Source organism: Diadema antillarum, unplaced genomic scaffold, assembly GCF_040938485.1.
Source record: "Diadema antillarum isolate AM-2024a unplaced genomic scaffold, OU_Dant_1.0 seq00001527_RagTag, whole genome shotgun sequence".
Lineage (NCBI taxonomy): Eukaryota > Metazoa > Echinodermata > Echinoidea > Diadematoida > Diadematidae > Diadema > Diadema antillarum.
Window position 1 is genome coordinate 144352 of NW_027272259.1, and position 18953 is coordinate 163304.

At 38.7% G+C, this 18953-nt stretch overlaps 1 protein-coding gene across 5 annotated transcripts in view; it reads left to right on the plus strand.

The window, feature by feature from the left end:
• LOC139710383 (rho GTPase-activating protein 7-like) overlaps positions 1 to 18953 on the plus strand; it is a 108474-nt gene that overhangs the window by 72828 nt on the left and 16693 nt on the right. For all 5 annotated transcript variants that reach the window (XM_071622297.1, XM_071622299.1, XM_071622298.1 and 2 more), the window contains 3 exons: positions 5592 to 5657; positions 11854 to 11973; positions 18374 to 18606. In XM_071622297.1, coding sequence (XP_071478398.1) covers positions 5592 to 5657; positions 11854 to 11973; positions 18374 to 18606 — 419 coding nt within the window. The remainder of the gene's footprint in view (positions 1 to 5591; positions 5658 to 11853; positions 11974 to 18373; positions 18607 to 18953) is intronic.

The window sequence follows — 18953 nt, forward strand, 5'->3', positions numbered from 1 at the left end:
TTTGTGCCTGGCAGGTATGTTTTCATAGACGTCTGCAAGAGATAATAATCGACATATGTTTGCATCTCACTCTTTCACTCTCTTTCTTTATCTCTTCCTCTCTGGGTTTTAAGTATTTGTGTTGTTGTTTTTTGTGAGGGGTTTTCTTAAAAGTAAATGCCAATGGCAAAGAAATAATTTATTCCATTTTTGTCTATAGTGACAGTATAGACTGACAAAGAGGTAGACGATACAACATCGAAGTTAGTGATCTAGGTTGACGTCAGTGATCTAGGTTGACATTCATGAGCTGGATGTTTTTGACAGCAGGAAATACAACGGTGCCACACCTAAATTTATCATGAAGACTATCATGCAAACATACCTTTTTTTTTATTATACTTCAGTGATCATTTTTGCTACCTTTTCAGAAACATGCTGGTTTAAGGCTACTCTGTAAATTGTAACAATGAAATGAGATCAAAGCAATAATGTGTATCTCCACATCAGTGTTATCTCAGACATGTTATAATGCAACAGTGATAACTTTAAAAAGTGGATTAAAGTTGTAAAATAATCATTCTGATGGGGCATCAAAAGAAAGTTTGGTTGGAATCAGGTGCAAACAAATTTAATTGCAAATTTTGCACATTCCCCGTATTTATCAACAAGTTGCACTTGATTTGCAATAGATAGCAAGATTTGTGCCTGATATCAAGTGCTACTTTTTCTAGAAACAGAATCGATTTAACTTGCAATAGTTCATAATTTTTTTTAATTCTGCTCATAACGTACATTTAATATTGGGGTTTTCAGTAGATTCAAGAGATCGCAACTTTCTTGCAACAACCCCCAAAACGTCATTTTCCTTGTTTTTATTAGTCGATGACATTATATCGCATCATGCCTTGTTGCACGTTGCTGTTGGAATTGATATCATTCGTGCATGAACATGTGAAATTTGAAACTACCGTAGCCTCTTTTTTCCCATTTTAATGAAACTTTTATGATTTTGTTCATTGGAGTTTGCTGTGTTTGTTGCATTCGTCATTGAACTTGGGAGTTGAATTTCACTGCAAAGCCTTGTCAGACACGTGATGTGGGGCGAGTTCGTAAAATATGTCTCGTGATATTTATGCAAGCACATGTTATGCAGGATGCAATATTTTTTTGCTTAAATTTGGGGAAACCTGGCAAGTAACTTGACTCTTTGAACTGTCGGGTCGGCATCATTTAAATCCTCAGCAATGTGCTGGTAGCGGGGCAGAGGAAGGCGAATAGTTGAGGCAGAATCTGCTGGTAAATGCATGATGAATATCGTCATCTTTGACCGTGAATCCTATACAAACGTCCACAGAGCAATGACATGCAATTAGTAGGCCTATACCCATACACCCACAGATCAACTAATACCCTTGGGCATTGATGAAAGATATCTTTGAGTTGAATGGACACTGTTGCTGCACTCCATTACTAGAGGTCAGTGACCCCCAAAGCTTCTCGCCTCTCTGTGATGGGGTATGGTGTTTACCGAATCTTCTTCTGTGCATTGGATAGATCTGAAGGAGAGTGTGGAACAGCACTCTTAAACAAAAGTGCTGTGTGTTGAGTCAGAATAAGCTCAGATTTTCACACTCCCCAACTGAATAGTGTCAAGAATGTGAGAATGGGTGAAATTTTTCAGGGGAAAGGGATTACGATGCCATTGCTACACTTTACACCCACACTCATCTGCTCAGGTGAGAAAACATTATCACCACCGTGCATCAACAACCAAACAGAAGACAATAAACATAAAAAGAAAAAGAGGCTTGAGCCTTGAGAAGGAGGGCAGGTTGAAAGAAGGCATGTAAAGAAAAGGGAATCAGAAAATAAGCAAGAACTTGGAGTAGACCAAACAATCATTCTGTGTGTTTATAGTCTTTTTTTTTTGGGGGGGGGCGTTAATCTCTGCCTGAAAGTAATAGGTCTTTGGGGTTGCCTATCACAAGCAGTGACTGGCATTTAAAGACAAAGAGGTTACACTCATATCATGGAGATGTTTTCTCAGCTTTGAGAAAGAAATATATGTGGTGACGTACAAAGTTTGTTTATTGGCAGTATATATAGTTGAATGCCAAACACCGGCACAAAGGCAGTATGTAATGGTGGTCTACCCTCCATAATGTGTCACGATGATTGCTTCAGATGCATCAATCCAGGTTTCAGTGCAAAATTTAGTCGGAATGGCTGAGGCCCACTTGTGCATTTTTAGCCTGTCTGCCTGTAGAATCAACATCGTAAATTTTGACACTCGTCATGTGGCAATGTTCTCAGATGCATGGCAAACATTCAAACAATCCAGAACAAAGCGATACATACACATACGCACTGTAGGGCTTGTGTAGTTCTCATGCTGGCTGATTTGTTGTTGTTGTTTTTATTTATACATTTTATTCTATTTAGTTTTATTAATCAATCAATGCCAGCAGATGACATGCATTTGGACTTCTTTGCATTAAATGCCATCCCTGTAAAAAGAAGAATGGAATAAGAGAATTGATGTTGACGGGATCAGCAAATTTAAACAGTGATAGAATGTAGTAGATTTCATATTTTCATCTAAGATTGTTTCAGAAAAGTGTGCTTTGGTTTTCTTCCTCGTGCCTCGCCTCCTACTTCTCCTTCTGTTTGTAAGTCTCTCATATTTCCTTTTGCTAGTGAATTTATGTCTGTCTTTGTATTTCTACCTCTCTCATTTGATCTCTACAATACTGTATCTCTCCATCTTTCTTTCTACCTCCTATCATCCCATCTCTCCCTCTCTCCTCCTTCCATCCCATCCCGCCTCTCTCTCTCTCTCTCTCGTTCTATCCTTCCCTCACTCCGAGGGCATCCCAGATAGAGCCCTCCGCTGCCACTGCCCTAGGTGTGTCAGTGGGGCGCATTCATTATGCACACTTGACACATCCACGATAATGCCCCTGCTACGCCGGCTGTGTAATGACATTTTAGGATTGTTAACGCCTGTCCGTCATGTGCAACCATGCACTAAAACTTGCTGTCCCTCTTTCAGGACAGTTCAAAGCAAAAAACACTTGAAAAAAAAAGCATGTCTCCTTGCCTTTTCCCTTTCTGCTTGAACGGTGCAAATGATAGAAATGCAAACAGACGTTTTGGCAGTCCTGTCCTTTTCATGAATGATTAGAATGCTTATGTCACATAGCGTCAGCTGAGAGCCAGAAGGGCACTATCGTGTTCCAAGATTTTGAGCGTACAGAAAAACGAAACAGTCAACTCCCATAAAATAAAAAGTTTTATATTCAGAAGTGGGTAGATTTATAAGCATTGCTCCAGATATAGGGTAGAATAGCATCCTTGCCGTTTTGATTTTTAACATTTTACTGAAAATGAAATTGATTTAAAATTGATATCATAATGTAGCTGTAATGATTGAGCTCTACAACATGGTAAACCTCCCATGCCCCCTCCCCCCCCCCCAAAAAAAAAAAATGTGATAAAGCCCTTCTTGTTCTCAGCCGACGATATGACATTCTTATTTGTATTCCAATTAATGCATGTTTCCTATCATGGAAATATATTCATGATTGTCGTGACTTTCATCATTATCTTTGGTTATACAGCATTCAAATAATGGGGGGGGGGGGGGTGGGGGTAGGGCTGAGATGGCCAGAGTGTGGTAACAAGTGCAAATCAAATGTCACTGCCTTGTGGATATAGGGGAGGGCTATGATGGATGTCTCTCAGTATTTACACAATGCATCAACGCACATGAATCACAGAAGGGGGAACGTGCAGTGAGGCACTGCATGGGCTGCATTTGTGTTTGTTTAGTATTCTCGCCTCCTCTTGCCTAGCTCAGTGGCAGAGTGGAGATGCAGCCACGGACCTGAGCAATTTCCAGTATGGCGTGCAGAACATTTAAACACATGTCACGATAATATACAGCGTAAACATGCTTGGTGGTTTTGCTGTCACAGTGTTCACATTTAAAGTCCATCTACCTTAGTTTTCTCATTAAGTGAATTTAATAAAGGAATTAAGTGAACTGTTGTCCAATCTAAGATTTTGTTGTTGTTGTTGCTGTAACATACCCTACTTTCTTTCTTGGTTGTTTTCCCAGCAGTCAAAAGATGATATTGCTTAATTTGGGAAAGAGTTTTGTGCCGGAAATTTGTTCTTTGTAGATGTATGCTTTGATGATTCAGTCATGGATTGAACAACACACCAATAATAGAAGCATGTGAATTTTTATGAATAATAACAAAAAGCTATAAATACATACTAGTAAACACTTGTGTTTGGGTGTGCTTCATGTGCATCATACACTGTATAAAGCAGACATTAAATTCAGTTCGAGTCTCTGTGCTTCAGAATACTAGGGACTTTGCAATTTCTTTGATGCCACATAGAACATTCAAAATTATGTAATGATATCATGTATATATATGTATATATGTACACATGGATGATGGTTAGCTGTCTCAGTGTTCCTATTTTGTCTTGCATGGTTAGTTTTCAAATAAAATGATTTTTATAAAAGGAATGAAGTAAAAAGTTATTGACTCTATTGAGGTTTCATGCTCATAGGAAAAGGGGTTATGGGGGACTTAGGCACAGACGAAAGAAACAGCTAGGAAATTATGAGACTTTTTCTCTCAGAATTCCTAGCAGTTATATGAAAGATGATATTGTATAATTTGCGAAAGAGTTTGGTGCCGGAAAATTGTTCATCAAAGATGCATGCTTTGATGATTTAGTCTTGGATGTAACTGGATGCCAAAAGTAGAACATGTAAATTTTACGAATACTAACGAAAACTTTTGAACACATACCAGTAGACACATGTCTGTGTGCGTGCTTCATGTGCATGCACATGTATTGTCAGGAGACATTAAATTCAATTGGCAAGTCTCTGAGCCTCAGAATTAAAGGGAGGTTTTGTATTCATGGAACTGGAGGGTTATGGGCGGCTTGAGCATAACCAAAGGAAAAAGCTTGAAAATTATAAGAATTTTTTTTTTCTCTAAATTCCTAGCAGTTATATGAAAGATGATATTGTATAATTTGCAAAAGAGTTAAGTGGCGGAAAATTGTTTGTCAAAGATGCGTGCTTTGATGATTCAGTCTTGGATGTAACTGTATGCCAGAAGTAGTAACATATAAATTTTACGAATACTAACGAAAACTTTGAACACATACCAGTAAACACATGTCTGTGTGCGTGCTTCATGCACATGTATCGTCAGGAGACACTAAATTCAATTGGCAAGTCTCGGGGCCTCAGAATTAAAGGAACCTTGTTAAATTATGAAAGCAAAACAAATTATAGCCTCCCACTCTAGAATGAAATTTTCAAGGAGCCAAACTAATATAAGGCATGTGTCTCCAATGGTCTCTGACTAATATTTCTGTCTTTTTATTTTGTTTTGTTTTGTTTTGTTTTGTTTTGCTTTGCTTTGTTTTGTGTTGTTTTGTTTTGCTTTGTTTTTATATTCCTTTGAGATTTTATTTTCTTTTTCTTTTTTTGTATGTATGTGTATGTGTGCGTGTCTGTGACTTACGACATAATGTCATTACGTTTGCTCATCTTGCTTTTCTTGTTTTACCAGTGCTAGGAGGCCAAGGATCAGATGGCACAGTTTTCAGAAGTCTCATCGGCCAAGCCTCAACTCTCGGTAAGCATGCATGAATCTCCACCTCCCTACCCTCTAAGGCTCTCAAGTGAGTTAAATCCTCCCCCAAATATTAAAGAGGACAAATTCTCCTCAATGTAGGTATGTGGGTGGATTGAGTGAATTCGGCAATATTTGTAAAAACACATCAGTGAAAGTTGGAGGAATATTGGACAATCTGTTCAAAAGTTGTGAAATTTTATAAAGTTTGGATGGAAATACTGCTATAGTTTATAGTGTCATATATTATGTAGAACAATTTAGCAAATGTAAGGAGAATTCAACAAATTTAATTTTCTTTAATGAAAAGTACACAATAGTATAATTCCCTTGACTTGTTGCTGACATATATGTCAAGAGTAGTATTTTCACTCCTGCTTTCTGAAAGAGGCAATCCATGTGCTATTTTATTATGCTAGAAAAATTAGAGTATGTAGACTTTTTATGCCTCCGCCACGAAGTGGTGCCGGAGGCATTATGTTTTCGGGTTGTCCGTCCGTCCGTACGTACGTCCGTCCATCCGTCCGCTTTCGTTTACGCGATAACTTGAGTAATATTTACTGGAATTTTACCAAACTTGGTTCAAGTATGAAGTATGATAGGGCAATTATTTGATTAGATTTTGGGTGAAATTGGCTAAAGGTCAAAGGTCAAGGTCAAATCATGAAATTGTATCCGTTTACGCGATAACTCAAGACTGGAAGGAGCAAATTTCACCAAACTTTGTTGGAGGATGATGTATGATGGGACAATTACTTGATAAGTTTTTCAGTGAAATCGGACAGAGGTCAAAGGTCAAAGATCAAGGTCAAATCCTAAAATGTATCTGTTTACGTGATAACTCAAAACTGGATGAAGCAGCTTTCACCAAACTTGGTCCAAGGATGATGTATGATGGGACAATTTAGTTGAGTAGATTTTAGTGACATTGGCAAGAGGTCAAAGGTCAAAAGGTCAAGGTCAAATGCTACAAATGTTGCAATTTCCCCCATATCAATGCAATGCCCAAAGGTATTTTCTTGAAACTTGGTGTGGACATGTACTACTGCGTAAAGATTCTCCAGAGAGAGTTTCATGTCATAAGGTCAAAGGTCAAAAGGTCAAAGGTTAGGTGAAAATGTTGCAATATCACTTTTCTTGCAAATGGTTCAATGTATCTTCATGGAACTTGGTACATACGCATGTACTGACGGGCAGGGATTATCTAGGGAATTTAGGGGTCATGGGTCAATAGTCAAAGGTCAAGGTCAACTCCTCAAAATTTTACTATTTCCCTCATATACTAGTATATGCAATGTTTGCATTATTAGTTTCAAAACTAATAATACATTTCATTACCTAATGGAGATTCTCTGGGAAATTTCCATCCAGAAGGTCAAAGGTCAAAGGTTAAGGGTCAAAGGCCAGGTTTCAATGCCCCCCCCCCAAAAAAAAAAAAAAAAAAAAAATAATAATAATAATAATAATAATAATAATCTATTTTGTACCGTCATTACACTCTTCCTTCATACCTTGGAAATTACTCAATGCATAAACTTACAGTTGTATAAAAAGGTCCATCAGAATTCAAGTAAAAATTCTCAATTCCCCAAATATGTGTACCTACACTCTTAGAAAATTATAGCAAACCCAGGTCAAGACATTTCTGACAAACCTGTCATTTCAATATTTTGCCAGTTATGTGAAACTGTCATGGATCACACATTGTAAAGACATTGTACTATACGCCTATTGGGAGAATCATGCATTATGGCGGAGGCATCAGTCGCCATAGCGACATTTCTAGTTTTTAGTATTTTCTGTATTTATCATTCTTCTTAATTGTGTGACAGCACAAACTGTAGCAGTCTTCTCATCCAGCGATGGCGGCACTGAAACTTTAAAAATTCATAACTTATGAGCAATAGTCTGAGATTCCCCAAACTTTCACTGATGTGTTCTACTAAAACTGAGCATTCACTCAATTCACACATATATTTGGGTGAACGTGTCCTTTGATACTTGCAGATTGCCCAAAGAGGCAAGACAAAGCTGACTCATTCTTCTCTCGAATATCATTATGAGCAAATTGTATGTGTGTGGAAAAGAAACTGCTATGCTGCAACAGCATGATATGGATAGAGTGCTAATGTGTATATCTTTGTGTGAACTACAGAATCCCAAAATTTTCCTTATGCACTGGAATAATTTGACCCACGTTTTGCCCCCCACACAAGGCTTAACTCTAAATCTGCAGCATTCGATTCGCCCCAAGTTGATGAACTTAAAAGAAAAACACACGGATAGAGTGGCATTGGCTGTTTTATTTCTGTAGGGAGATTGATAAGGGAGAAGGCTTTAAAGGATATCTGTAAATCTGTGACTCAGAGTGAATTTAAGACATTTTAGAGATGCTTTGATTGACTATACTTACAGCTTAATACTCTAAGTGATTTCAATTTTTCAATTAATTTTGATGTGAGGGGTTCCACAATTTCTTACTATATCGATGTGGCGGAAAGTTGGTACAATGTTAATAGTGCCATGAGCGTGAGAAGGTGGTATGGATGTGTATAAGTTTTATGAGAGAAAAAAAAGTGCTTACTGTCAAACATGACGGAAAGAGAAGATGAAAACAATGGGATGATTTGTGAAGTAAATGATGTTATGACGCTAGTGTTGCCCTGAGACGGTTGCCCCTTCTGCCGGCCTGATATATCGCCTTGACGTCATCGTTGGAAGGACGGTCTCGCACTCCAGACGAGAACTCGGCGAGTTCATGTGACGTGCAAGGCACTCGATTACGAGGTGCAGCGGCATTCCAGCGCATGCTTTTGCAGGGGGTCCAGTGGGGAGATCCCTCCCCCCCCCCTTCCTCCCATCATACACCATTATCAAATAGCAGCATAAAGACAGAAAGATGAGAAAGATTGCCCCAAAGAGGGGATACCCTCGTTATCTCTCGGCCTGATACAGCCCCTCAACTCAGCTTTAGGGAATTAAAGTGAGGGCCACAGTGACTTGAAAGACAGAACAGACCATTTTCTAAATCTTCCACAGAGAATGATGGGATATCCATAAGAACCCCTCAGGGCAATGCAGAGTGATACCAAACAAGATCACGCAGGACTGATTATGTTTATGTTTATAAGTAATGGTCTTAAAATCATATAAGTAACAGTTTGGTCATGGCAAAACCATTTTGCTTCATTGAAGAAGAAAAAAGACAATAGAAAACTGCAGATAGTGTGTACATTAAAGTGAAAATGTGTTAATGACTTAAAGCTTTTAATTCCCTTTGATGCCTCAAAAAGGACTTGAGGAACTTTAGATTGTAATCTTATTATCAAAGATTTATGTGATTGCTAATCCCATATCTCTATGACGTGATGATCCCAAGGCCTTGTGTCATGACAATGTGCATAATTTTATGGCACTGTTTTGATGCATGTCATTAATGTCATTTACAAATTTTTTTTTTTTTTGCCCAACTTTCACATGTTGACAAGCATGCCCTTGAAGCATTGTCTTGTGATGCTAAGCACAAGAATTCAGTAACTGGCTGCACGTACATGTGGGCTGAATTTCACGTAATATGAGAGGCCGTTCCGTGTGCAATTGCCGTGGGATGTCATTAATGTCGTTAAGATTTTATGACAAAGTTACACATGCTGGCAAGCATGCACTTGAAGCATTGCTGTGTATTAAAGTTAGAAAAAAAATGTGATGTCATTAATGTCGTTATTATTTCATGACAAACATACACATGCTGGCAAGCATGCACTTGAAGCATTGCTTTGTATTAAAGTTAGAAAAAAAATGTGATGTCATTAATGTCGTTAATATTTTATGACAAACTTACACATGCTGGCAAGCATGCACTTGAAGCATTGCTTTGTATTAAAGTTAGAAAAAATGTGATGTCATTAATGTCGTTATTATTTCATGACAAACATACACATGCCAGCAAGCATGCACTTGAAACATTAAAGCTTATTCTTTTAGTGACGTTGGAAAAAAATAAGAACAGGAATGGGGAGGGATTTTTTCCCTGTTTTTTCATTGGGAGGGGTTATAGATTATGCTATTATGCGCTCATGTTACATCATTGATGTCTGCTGTATTTCCTGCAAATATAGCCTGAATATCCTTGTGTAACTTAAACTCTCTCTCTTAAAAGAAAATGAAATAAATAGCAAGATTCAGCAGCAAAGAATGAACATTTTTTTATATATATATTTGTTGTGTGAATATACAGAGAGGTTAAAGAGAATACCATTCTTGGCTCTGCTATTTAGATCTTAGCAGTTTTCTTAGGAGCATAAAAGAGTATTGGTGAGGATAAGCAGAGGGGAAGTTACTACCAAGGTGAGGGAATAGAAGGATGATGATGATGATGTTGACCCAAGTTTACCTGGGAGGATTCTAGGAGAAGTGCAGCGGGGTTATGTTGCTGTAGAGATTAGGAATCCAGGCCCTAATCCTGCCCCATGTTGATGGACGGATGGGATGGATAGTCCCCAGCAAGAAGAGGGGCTCCTGGAAGGGGTCAAGATAGGTGCACAGCCAGTCATCTTCAGGTCTAGCTAGGAGTGCAGGCACTGTGGCTGAAGCAAGCCTTTGCTTGTGTTGGGCTTTTCAGACATCAGCAAATTTTTAGGTGGAGGAAGGGGGGGTGGTAGTGTGTGTGATCACTTTTTTTCAAGGCATGAGTCTACTTAAGTTTAGAATTAGGAGTTGTTCAGACATAGGAATTGCTCCTCTGACTGAGCTCTGATATTGCAAGCAACACTGACAGTTGTGTCACAGAGTTTACGGCCTGTCAGTATCAAACGCACAACTTTTTATATGCACGCATACAGCAGTTTAAACATGAAGCATGATGTGAACACATTGTGAAGGAAATTGATACAAGTCATGCTATGTTCCACCTCCTCAATTATAGTGCTTGAGACTCAAATTGCAAGCAAGCACTCAGAAGAAAAGAAAGAAAAAACGATTGGCTAACTCCTGAGTGTGATTGAATGAATGAGTATTGTTGTAAATCTGAAACTGCTGTACAATCTCAGAAGCCTATTACCGGATATTGCTCAATACAATATACAGTACTTTTGCTTTTGATGTGATAATGTTCAAAATCCTGCAATTTTTCTTCTTTTTCTCTATAAATGCTTCCATCCTAAAGGGTGCCAGAAGGCATTATCTCCAAATTAATTCAAATGCAGGAAGACTTAAGACTCCCAGCAGTGCTAGTGAATGATATGATTTTTATCATCATATGAGAGAAGGGGAAACGTAGCTACTGCAGAGGAAATGATTGACTTCCGACAAGAAATGCTACCCTGATCTTGGGTTTTTACAAGTTTTGTTTCTGTCTTGAGTGAAAGGACATATGCGAACCATGGAGACAGGGCTCCCTCCTTGTCAGTTAGCTTCCGTTTAGATCTGATTTCCTAATTAATAACTTCTTCTTATCTCATTCAATTGTGTTGTCATCGTAATTGTTGAGTGATTTAACAAATGCATCTCCTTTTAGAGAAGACTTAAGAGATGTATTACGGCATTGTGCGAGATGTGTTTCGGGTTTCCTGATTAGTCTATGGCAGATTTGCATTCCATTAAGACCAAGAAAAGTATGTGTCATAATGTACAGTGCGAGTGATTAGATAAAGTGGGATCTGGTGCACTCCAAGTCAGATTGAGTTTGGAGGTTTTCTTTAGATTAACGATGGTAGTGAAACGATGGTACAGATGAAGCATATGAATCAAATGTCATGATTTACATCTGATGACTTAGAGGGGGACTTAGTGTACCCAAGGAGATCAGTACTCAAGGAGATCAGTAGATCTCCAGATATTATCCCTCCAGAGGGGATTAAGACACGGAATAAAGAAGGCAGTTGCATCTGTTAGTCTTGATTTATATATGAGGGATTTTGATTGCTCATCGGTTGCTTTTTTTTTTGGGGGGGGGGGGAGGCTCGGCTTGCCTGTAGGTTATATGGACTTCGTAAGGTTGAGAAGAATCGTGTCACAGAGTGCGTATTAGCGTCAGGCGCACCGCCAGAGAACATCTGCGGCAAGTCGTCAAAACGAAGTGAATCCTCATTAGCGAGGAGATGACAAGAAGGCCTGTTAACCGTTCGCTTAGTCTAATGAGCTCTTTCTATCTCGTACCCTAACTCCTGTCTCTATATCTCTTTTCCCCCCATCATTGCAGGCCATTCCAGATAAGCAGCCTGTCCGTCGGCCAGCTGATGATCTTGCGTAAGCTGTCCTTGCTGAAACTGACTGCTGTCATGGAGAGGTACTCCGTCACGCATCGAACCGGCTGGACGTGGTAAGAAAACCTGCAAAGGGAAATAAGAAAAAGAAAAGAATCCATGAGTAGCACACCTGGTAGTGGAAGCGGGTACTGCCTAATGGCGAGAAAAATGCTAGGGGGGAAAATGTTCGTAATCGAGTCCGCTTCCCTGACGTAAGTGATGCTCGGGTCGTGTCTTTTAGGATCAAGTGCAGAAAAAAAACGTAGAAGGGAGAATCCCCATTACATGATGCAACCAAGGCATGAGGGTTTGATTGGTCCCACCCATAGACGTCACCAACTGATTTCTCTTATTTGGTTGAGAGAAAGTTCCTTATGATATGATATTGAAAAAAAAGTTTCAACACTTTTCAAGGCTACATGTGCATTTCCCATATAATTTCTGTTCATCCATCCATCTATCCATACTATCAGTATTTCTATCGTTTTATCAAGTTATCTTTCCATCCCTCAATCCATACCTTTGTCAGTCTATCTCTCAATTTTCCAATCAATACATCCTTTGTGTCAGTCTATCTATCAATCTTCCGATCAATACATTGATCCATGAATCTCATCTCTTCGTGGGTACAGTAAACTACAGTCAAACTCGGATACCTCGACGTCGGATAAGCCGAATATCACTTACCTCGGGGGCAAAATGAAAGTCCCGATTGTTCCTATGGAGTTTCCGTGTATTAAAATTCGCGTAGCTCGAAAAAGATAACTCGAAGTTCGGTTACCTCGAAGGGAAATCTAATGTCCCAATCTTAATTAACTTATTGTTTTTCCCAGCATGTTGCTCGAATCGAAATTGTAAACATCACTCAGCATCTCCGATTAAGCGCGCGTGGACAGCGAAGACATGTCACAAATGTTTTCACACTCAATTGCAAATATTCTGAGACCAGAACAATCGCGCGCCCAAGAAGAAATACCCGATACACAGCTGACAAGGAAAATCCCCAACACCTACCAACACACGTACATGGTATGCACATAGCACCCGTGCCAATTGAGTGCTTTACGATAGCACTATTACGCGCTGCCCCATCATTTGCTTTTCTTTAACCACTGTGTTTTGATTTTTGATCGAGACAGTCATACCGTGCGCGTAGATTTCTCAACCGTCGGGGTGCACCTGCTTACGTTGACAGTTATATCTTTGCCATTACTAGTAATCACGCTCCACTGTCAAAACATCAATCTCCCTCGTAGTGCCTTTTTTAAAACTATTCTTTTTTTGCCTTTCACGAAGTTTACTTCCCCGAGAACGCAAGCACTGAAACTTTTTTTTTTCCAGCAATGCGATTATGAAAATCTGGAAGTATAGGCCGATAACAATGAAGAATAGAATACACAGGGCTCCGCACTAAGTTTTATCGGGCCACCAATATCATTGAATTTTATTTTGTGGTGGTCGAAAGTAAAATCTGGTGACAAAAAAAAAATCAGGAAAAACATTAGAAAAACTAAATCGGTCCTACTAAACATAGACAAATTAATATTAAGCATTATTGAAGTGATACAGATGTCCATGTCTAAAACAAATGAATAGAAAATTCAATCATCTTACTCTGTGTTTAGTTAAGATTTGACAAATAGGCGTAGATATTATTATAAAAGTTGATGCCCATATATCGAGGTCAAAACTTACGTTTGAAATGAGAAAATGGGAGCATTTGCTGACATTTGTTAGCATCCAACATTTGTTTGAGCATTGTAAAAAGCCGAAAGTTACCGTTATTCATTTTTAAATGTAAAAGCAAACAACCGACATTCATTTTAGAATCTTACGGAGCTGAATACTATCCTAATCCATTTCCAAACGTGAAAGCAAACATCCGCTATTTGTTTTAGCATCTAACTGAGCGGATTAATACCATTAATCATTTCCAAATGTTAAAGCAACAGTCTGTTATTTATTTTTGCATCGTAGTACGGAGCAGAATATTACCGTTATTCATTTCAAACATCCGACATTTATTTCATTATCGAACGGAGCCGAATGTTACTGCTGTCCACTTCCGAAAGTGAAATGAATCATCTGACAATTATTTTATCATCGCACGGAGCCGAATGTTACTGTTTTTCATTTTTGAACGTCAAGGCAGACATCAGACATTTTGGACCATGAAACGTATAGCTGAATGTTACTGATATTTATTTTGAAATGTACCGTAGCAAATATCCAATATTTTTTTATCATCGTATATATGGGGCAGAATGTTACTGCTCTTCACTTCCAAACATGCCAACGTAAAAGCAATCATTCGACATGTATTTTAGCATCTTCCGGAGCTGAATGCTATTGACATTTACTTTCGAACGTAACAGCACACATCCGGCATTTATTTTATCAGTGTACGGAGTTGAATATTATTGTTATTCACTTCAGAACATCAAAGCAAACATTCGACATTTATTTTAGCATCTTCCGGAGCTAAATGTTATCGCAATTTACTTTCGAACACAAAAGCAAACATCCAGCATTTATTTCATCATTGTCAGGAGTTGAATATTATTGTTACTCTTTTCCGAACGTCAAAGCAAACATCAAACATTGATTTTACCATTAAACACTGCTGAATGTTACTGTTATTCATTTCGAAATTTAAAAGCAAACATCAGACAGTTATTTTAGCATCATATGGACATGATGGAGCAGAGTATTACTGCTATTTTCTTCAGAACATAAAAACGATCATCTGACATCTATTTTAGCATCTTCCGGAGCCGAATGCTATTGCTATTTACTTTCGAAAGTATAAGGAAACATCCGACATTTATTTAACCATCGTACGGAGTTGAATGTTATTGTTTTTCATTTCCGAACGTCATAGCAAAAATTCGACATTTATTTCAGCGTCTTCCGGAGCCGAATGTTATCCTTATTCATTTCCGAACGCAAAATCAAATATCTAACATTAGTTTTAGCACCATACGGAGCTGAGTCTTATCGTTATTCATTTCCAAAAGTATGAGCAAACATCCGACATTTATTTCAGTATCATACCGAGTCGAATATTACCGTCATTCATTTCCACAATTAAACGCAAAACTCTGACATTTATTTTAGCATCTTACGTAGCCGATAGTTACCGCTGTTCATTTTCAAAAGTAAAGGCAAACATCCGACTTTTTTTTTTTTTTTTTTTTTTGGTGGCGCGATCGGGCCACCAAAATCATTATTTCTGAAATTTTGATTTCATTTCCGATTTTCACTCAATTCATTCATATAAAAGTTGATTCAATTCAAATTGACAAGCATGCAAACAATCAGTAGGCACTATAACAGACACCATGTTGAACATCGATAAACGTCGAACATCGATAAACATCGGATAAGTCGAAGAAAATTCGACGTACGCGTACCTCGAAATTCGCGTACGTCGAACCATTTTCTTCAGTCCCGACGAATTCGAGGTATCCGAGTTTGACTGTATACACCTTTTTTATCTACCTTTCTCCTGATATTTCATTACATCTTTCCTGCTTTCTATCTCTGCATCCATCTGTGTATTATTTTCCTACTCTGCTACATACAGTCAAGTAACTCATCAGAGTATCATCCATACATACACTCTGCATCTGAGACTCTGCAGCATTCACAAAGTTGTTCGTCCATTTTTGGCATTCCTCCCGGCAGTGTCCATTACATGACCCACCGGTCGACCCCCGGCAAAAATGGAAAGTTTGTGTATTCAGGGTTCCAGTGGCCATCTACTGTTGCAATGCCCACTGGACCAATTTGCCTCCAAAGATCAGTTGAAGCGAGTTTGAGGAATGCAAAATAATTCTGCAAGCAAATATTTTCAGAGAAAAGATCAAAAGAGAGTGCAGCCAAATTTGAGTTAAAAATAAGTGGAGATATTATCTGTGATAATGTCAAGTTTAATTGCAGTCTTGTGAAATCATTCAGGTGCCTGTCTTTTCAATAATGGCACTTCTTTACTGCGCCATGATCATGCTAAGGTCAATGATTATTTAGTAAATGACAGTATGGTCAGTGACAGTACCATTGATGTCTTAACTCTTAGATGTGCATCTATCCATCCATCCATCCATCCATTCATCTCTGTCTATCTATCTTTCTATCTGAATGACTTGAGCTGTTACCTCGCTCTCAAAGAGCTGCTCTCATCATCGTGTAAATAATACATCATTGAAGAGGAGGTTAAGAGGAAGATGCGAGAGAAATTTCCTCATAGAGCAGTGCACACTTAAAGGAGAAATCCTCTCCAAGTTTGCCTAGACTGTGATCAGATCAAAAAGAAAAAATATATAAGTTTCACGAACAGTTACACTAAAAGTCCAATGAAAGTGAGCAGAAAATGGGGTGTCTGAAAGCTTTACATTTCTGCATGAAATCAGGGCATCAGTAACAATCACTGTATGAAAATTAACCCTTTTTGTGCCAGGGACTTTGGACAGTGTGTACAAGGCTATTTGGTCTTTAGTGCCAATCAACACTCAAAGCACATAAAGGGTTAACTTTAGTCATGATGCCATTGCCCCCACAACTCTCCCCTTTGGTTTGTACAATAAAGAATAAAGATTGTAATGAAATATGGATGAACAGTCAAAATCCCACAACTTTCGGATTTGCTTCCAGGCGCAGTTGCAAGGAATCTTTCACCGCTCAGTTCGTAGCACGTTTTAATGCTTCAAAGTGGAGATTCTCTTTAAGCGAGGAATATGAAGTGAGCATCTCCCATAGATAGCGCCTCTCCATGTGTGATATACTGGGCCCGCGGGATGCTATTTGTAGAAGCACTTGACTTTTTGATTTCATGGAAGAAGCCTATTGGGCATCCCCACCCTCCTCCTTTCTTTCTTACAGATGAGATAAATTTGTGGTCAATTTTTCATGAGAGCTATTGATCTTCAGGAGCGAGTCTGTCTTTTTTTTGGGGGGGGGGGGATGGCAGGGTTTATGGTGTAAAAATAAAATTGTTTTCCCAACAAGTTTGTGTTCTATGTATTGAAAGGATGTGTGGTTTAGTTGATCACTTTGTTACAATACTTGTTTGGCTGTTTTGCAAAGTCAGCCACTCTCTCGGAACTAAAGAAAACTAGAATCAGAACAAAAATAATGCAACATTGGCAAAAAAGAAGATGGATCTTTGGATACAGCAGAGACTTACTACCAGGAAATGTTTGTTGCTGGTGATACACGTATATCTTTGCTTCTCTTACGTGTAAGATATTGTATGTGTGGCCAAACAATTTTGTTGGTCTAAATTCTGCCATAAGAAAAGAAAAGGAAAAATAAGTCATGTAGAGATATCAATCCTAGTGGTATCCTATGGGATCCATTGTTCATCTGCTGTCATGCTGTGGTTAGGGAAGGGCAGAGAGAGAGAGTTGGGGCTGTCTACGTCTTCAGGGCAGTTTTACAGCTATCTGTCTACCGAGGAATCTTGTGATAAATGGAGCCAACACATTAGTCATTAACGACAGTGATAAACAACTTTTTTCTTTAAATCTTTTCCAAAGCTGAAGTGCAGTCATGTGCTGTATTTCCATGAATAAGAAGAAACAGAAAAATAAAGAATGGCCTATGATTGTTTTGGTTGTGTACACCAGAGCCATGTAACCATTAGATGTGTTTCTTATCGATAGTGTTTACATGTCAAAAGTAGATTTCAGCCATTTGTTTCCTGTGTAGTCCCAGTACAATCTACATAGCTGTGTCATCCATTACAGTAGGAGAATGGTCAATGACTCATAGCGATCCAGTTGAACAGCACCCCCCCCCCCCCAAAAAAAAGAAGCCAAAAACAGACAAACACATTTGTTCACTCCTCAGAACATTGTCACACCACCCGCTTCCATCAGCTAATTGCTACCTACATTATTCATTGGTATCACACTCAGCCATACATCTTCAGCTCAATGGTGTGGTCATATGTTAGAATGCCAATTAATACAAAGTGGCTCAGGGGATTTTGACAAGTCAGTTGACTATGATGTCAATGTGTTGTGGACATAATGATTAAGTGATACCAGATGTGTCTCTGTCATTATCTGTTTATTAATATTTCTGTGGATATTTTAGCCAGTTTCTCATCACCAATTGTTATCTTTCTCTTTATTGCTCATTGCTCTTTCTTTTCACACCAGGATTATATAGTGCATTCTCATTATAACAAACACAGTAATTTTGAAATTCTTATTACAACGAAGTAAAAATTCATGTCCCAAAATCATCATCTAAATATCTTTACTGTTCAGCTGTAACAAAATTTTGATATATAACAAACGAAAACTGGCAGTCCCAAGGACTTAGTTATAAATGAAGTCACCTGTACTGCTAAATTGGATTTTACTATACAAGCTCTGCAGCCTACTTGTATGTCCTCTCAGTTGCAATAAACCATCCCCACTTTGCCACGATTTTTCATCCATATACTCTCTCTATATCTCTGTCTAGGATCGTGCCACGATTCATGAAGCGGTCCAAGACGGCGGACTTCAAGGACCGGATCGTGTTTGGGGTGCCCCTGCTGCACCACCTGCAGCGGACGGGCCAGCCACTGCCCCAGAACATCCTCTACGCCATGCGGTACCTGCGGCGCCAGGCCGGCGAGGCCGTGGGGCTCTTCCGCAAGCCGGGTGTCCGCTCCCGCATCCTGCAGCTGAAGAAGATGAACGAAGCCAGTCAAGGTACGTTTGCAACTTTTGAGAAAGATTGAAGCACTGATGAAAACGAACAGACTATATAAACTCACTGCCTTGGTGTGACAAAATATACATCTGAAGATTTTTATGTAATTGCAGAATTCATCTCTGTTAGTTACTGTTAAACCAGAACAATGCATGACATGAAACTTTCACAAATGAGAGCTGACAACCTTTTTCGCAGCATGAAATTTTAGCAACAGATCACAGATAGGATATTCTTATATATATGACATATATAAGAATATCGTAGCTATGATATGCTGTCTCTATTTACCTTCATCTGTCTTATATTTTGGACTTATTTTTGCCCCTCCTTTGTGAAGTCCATA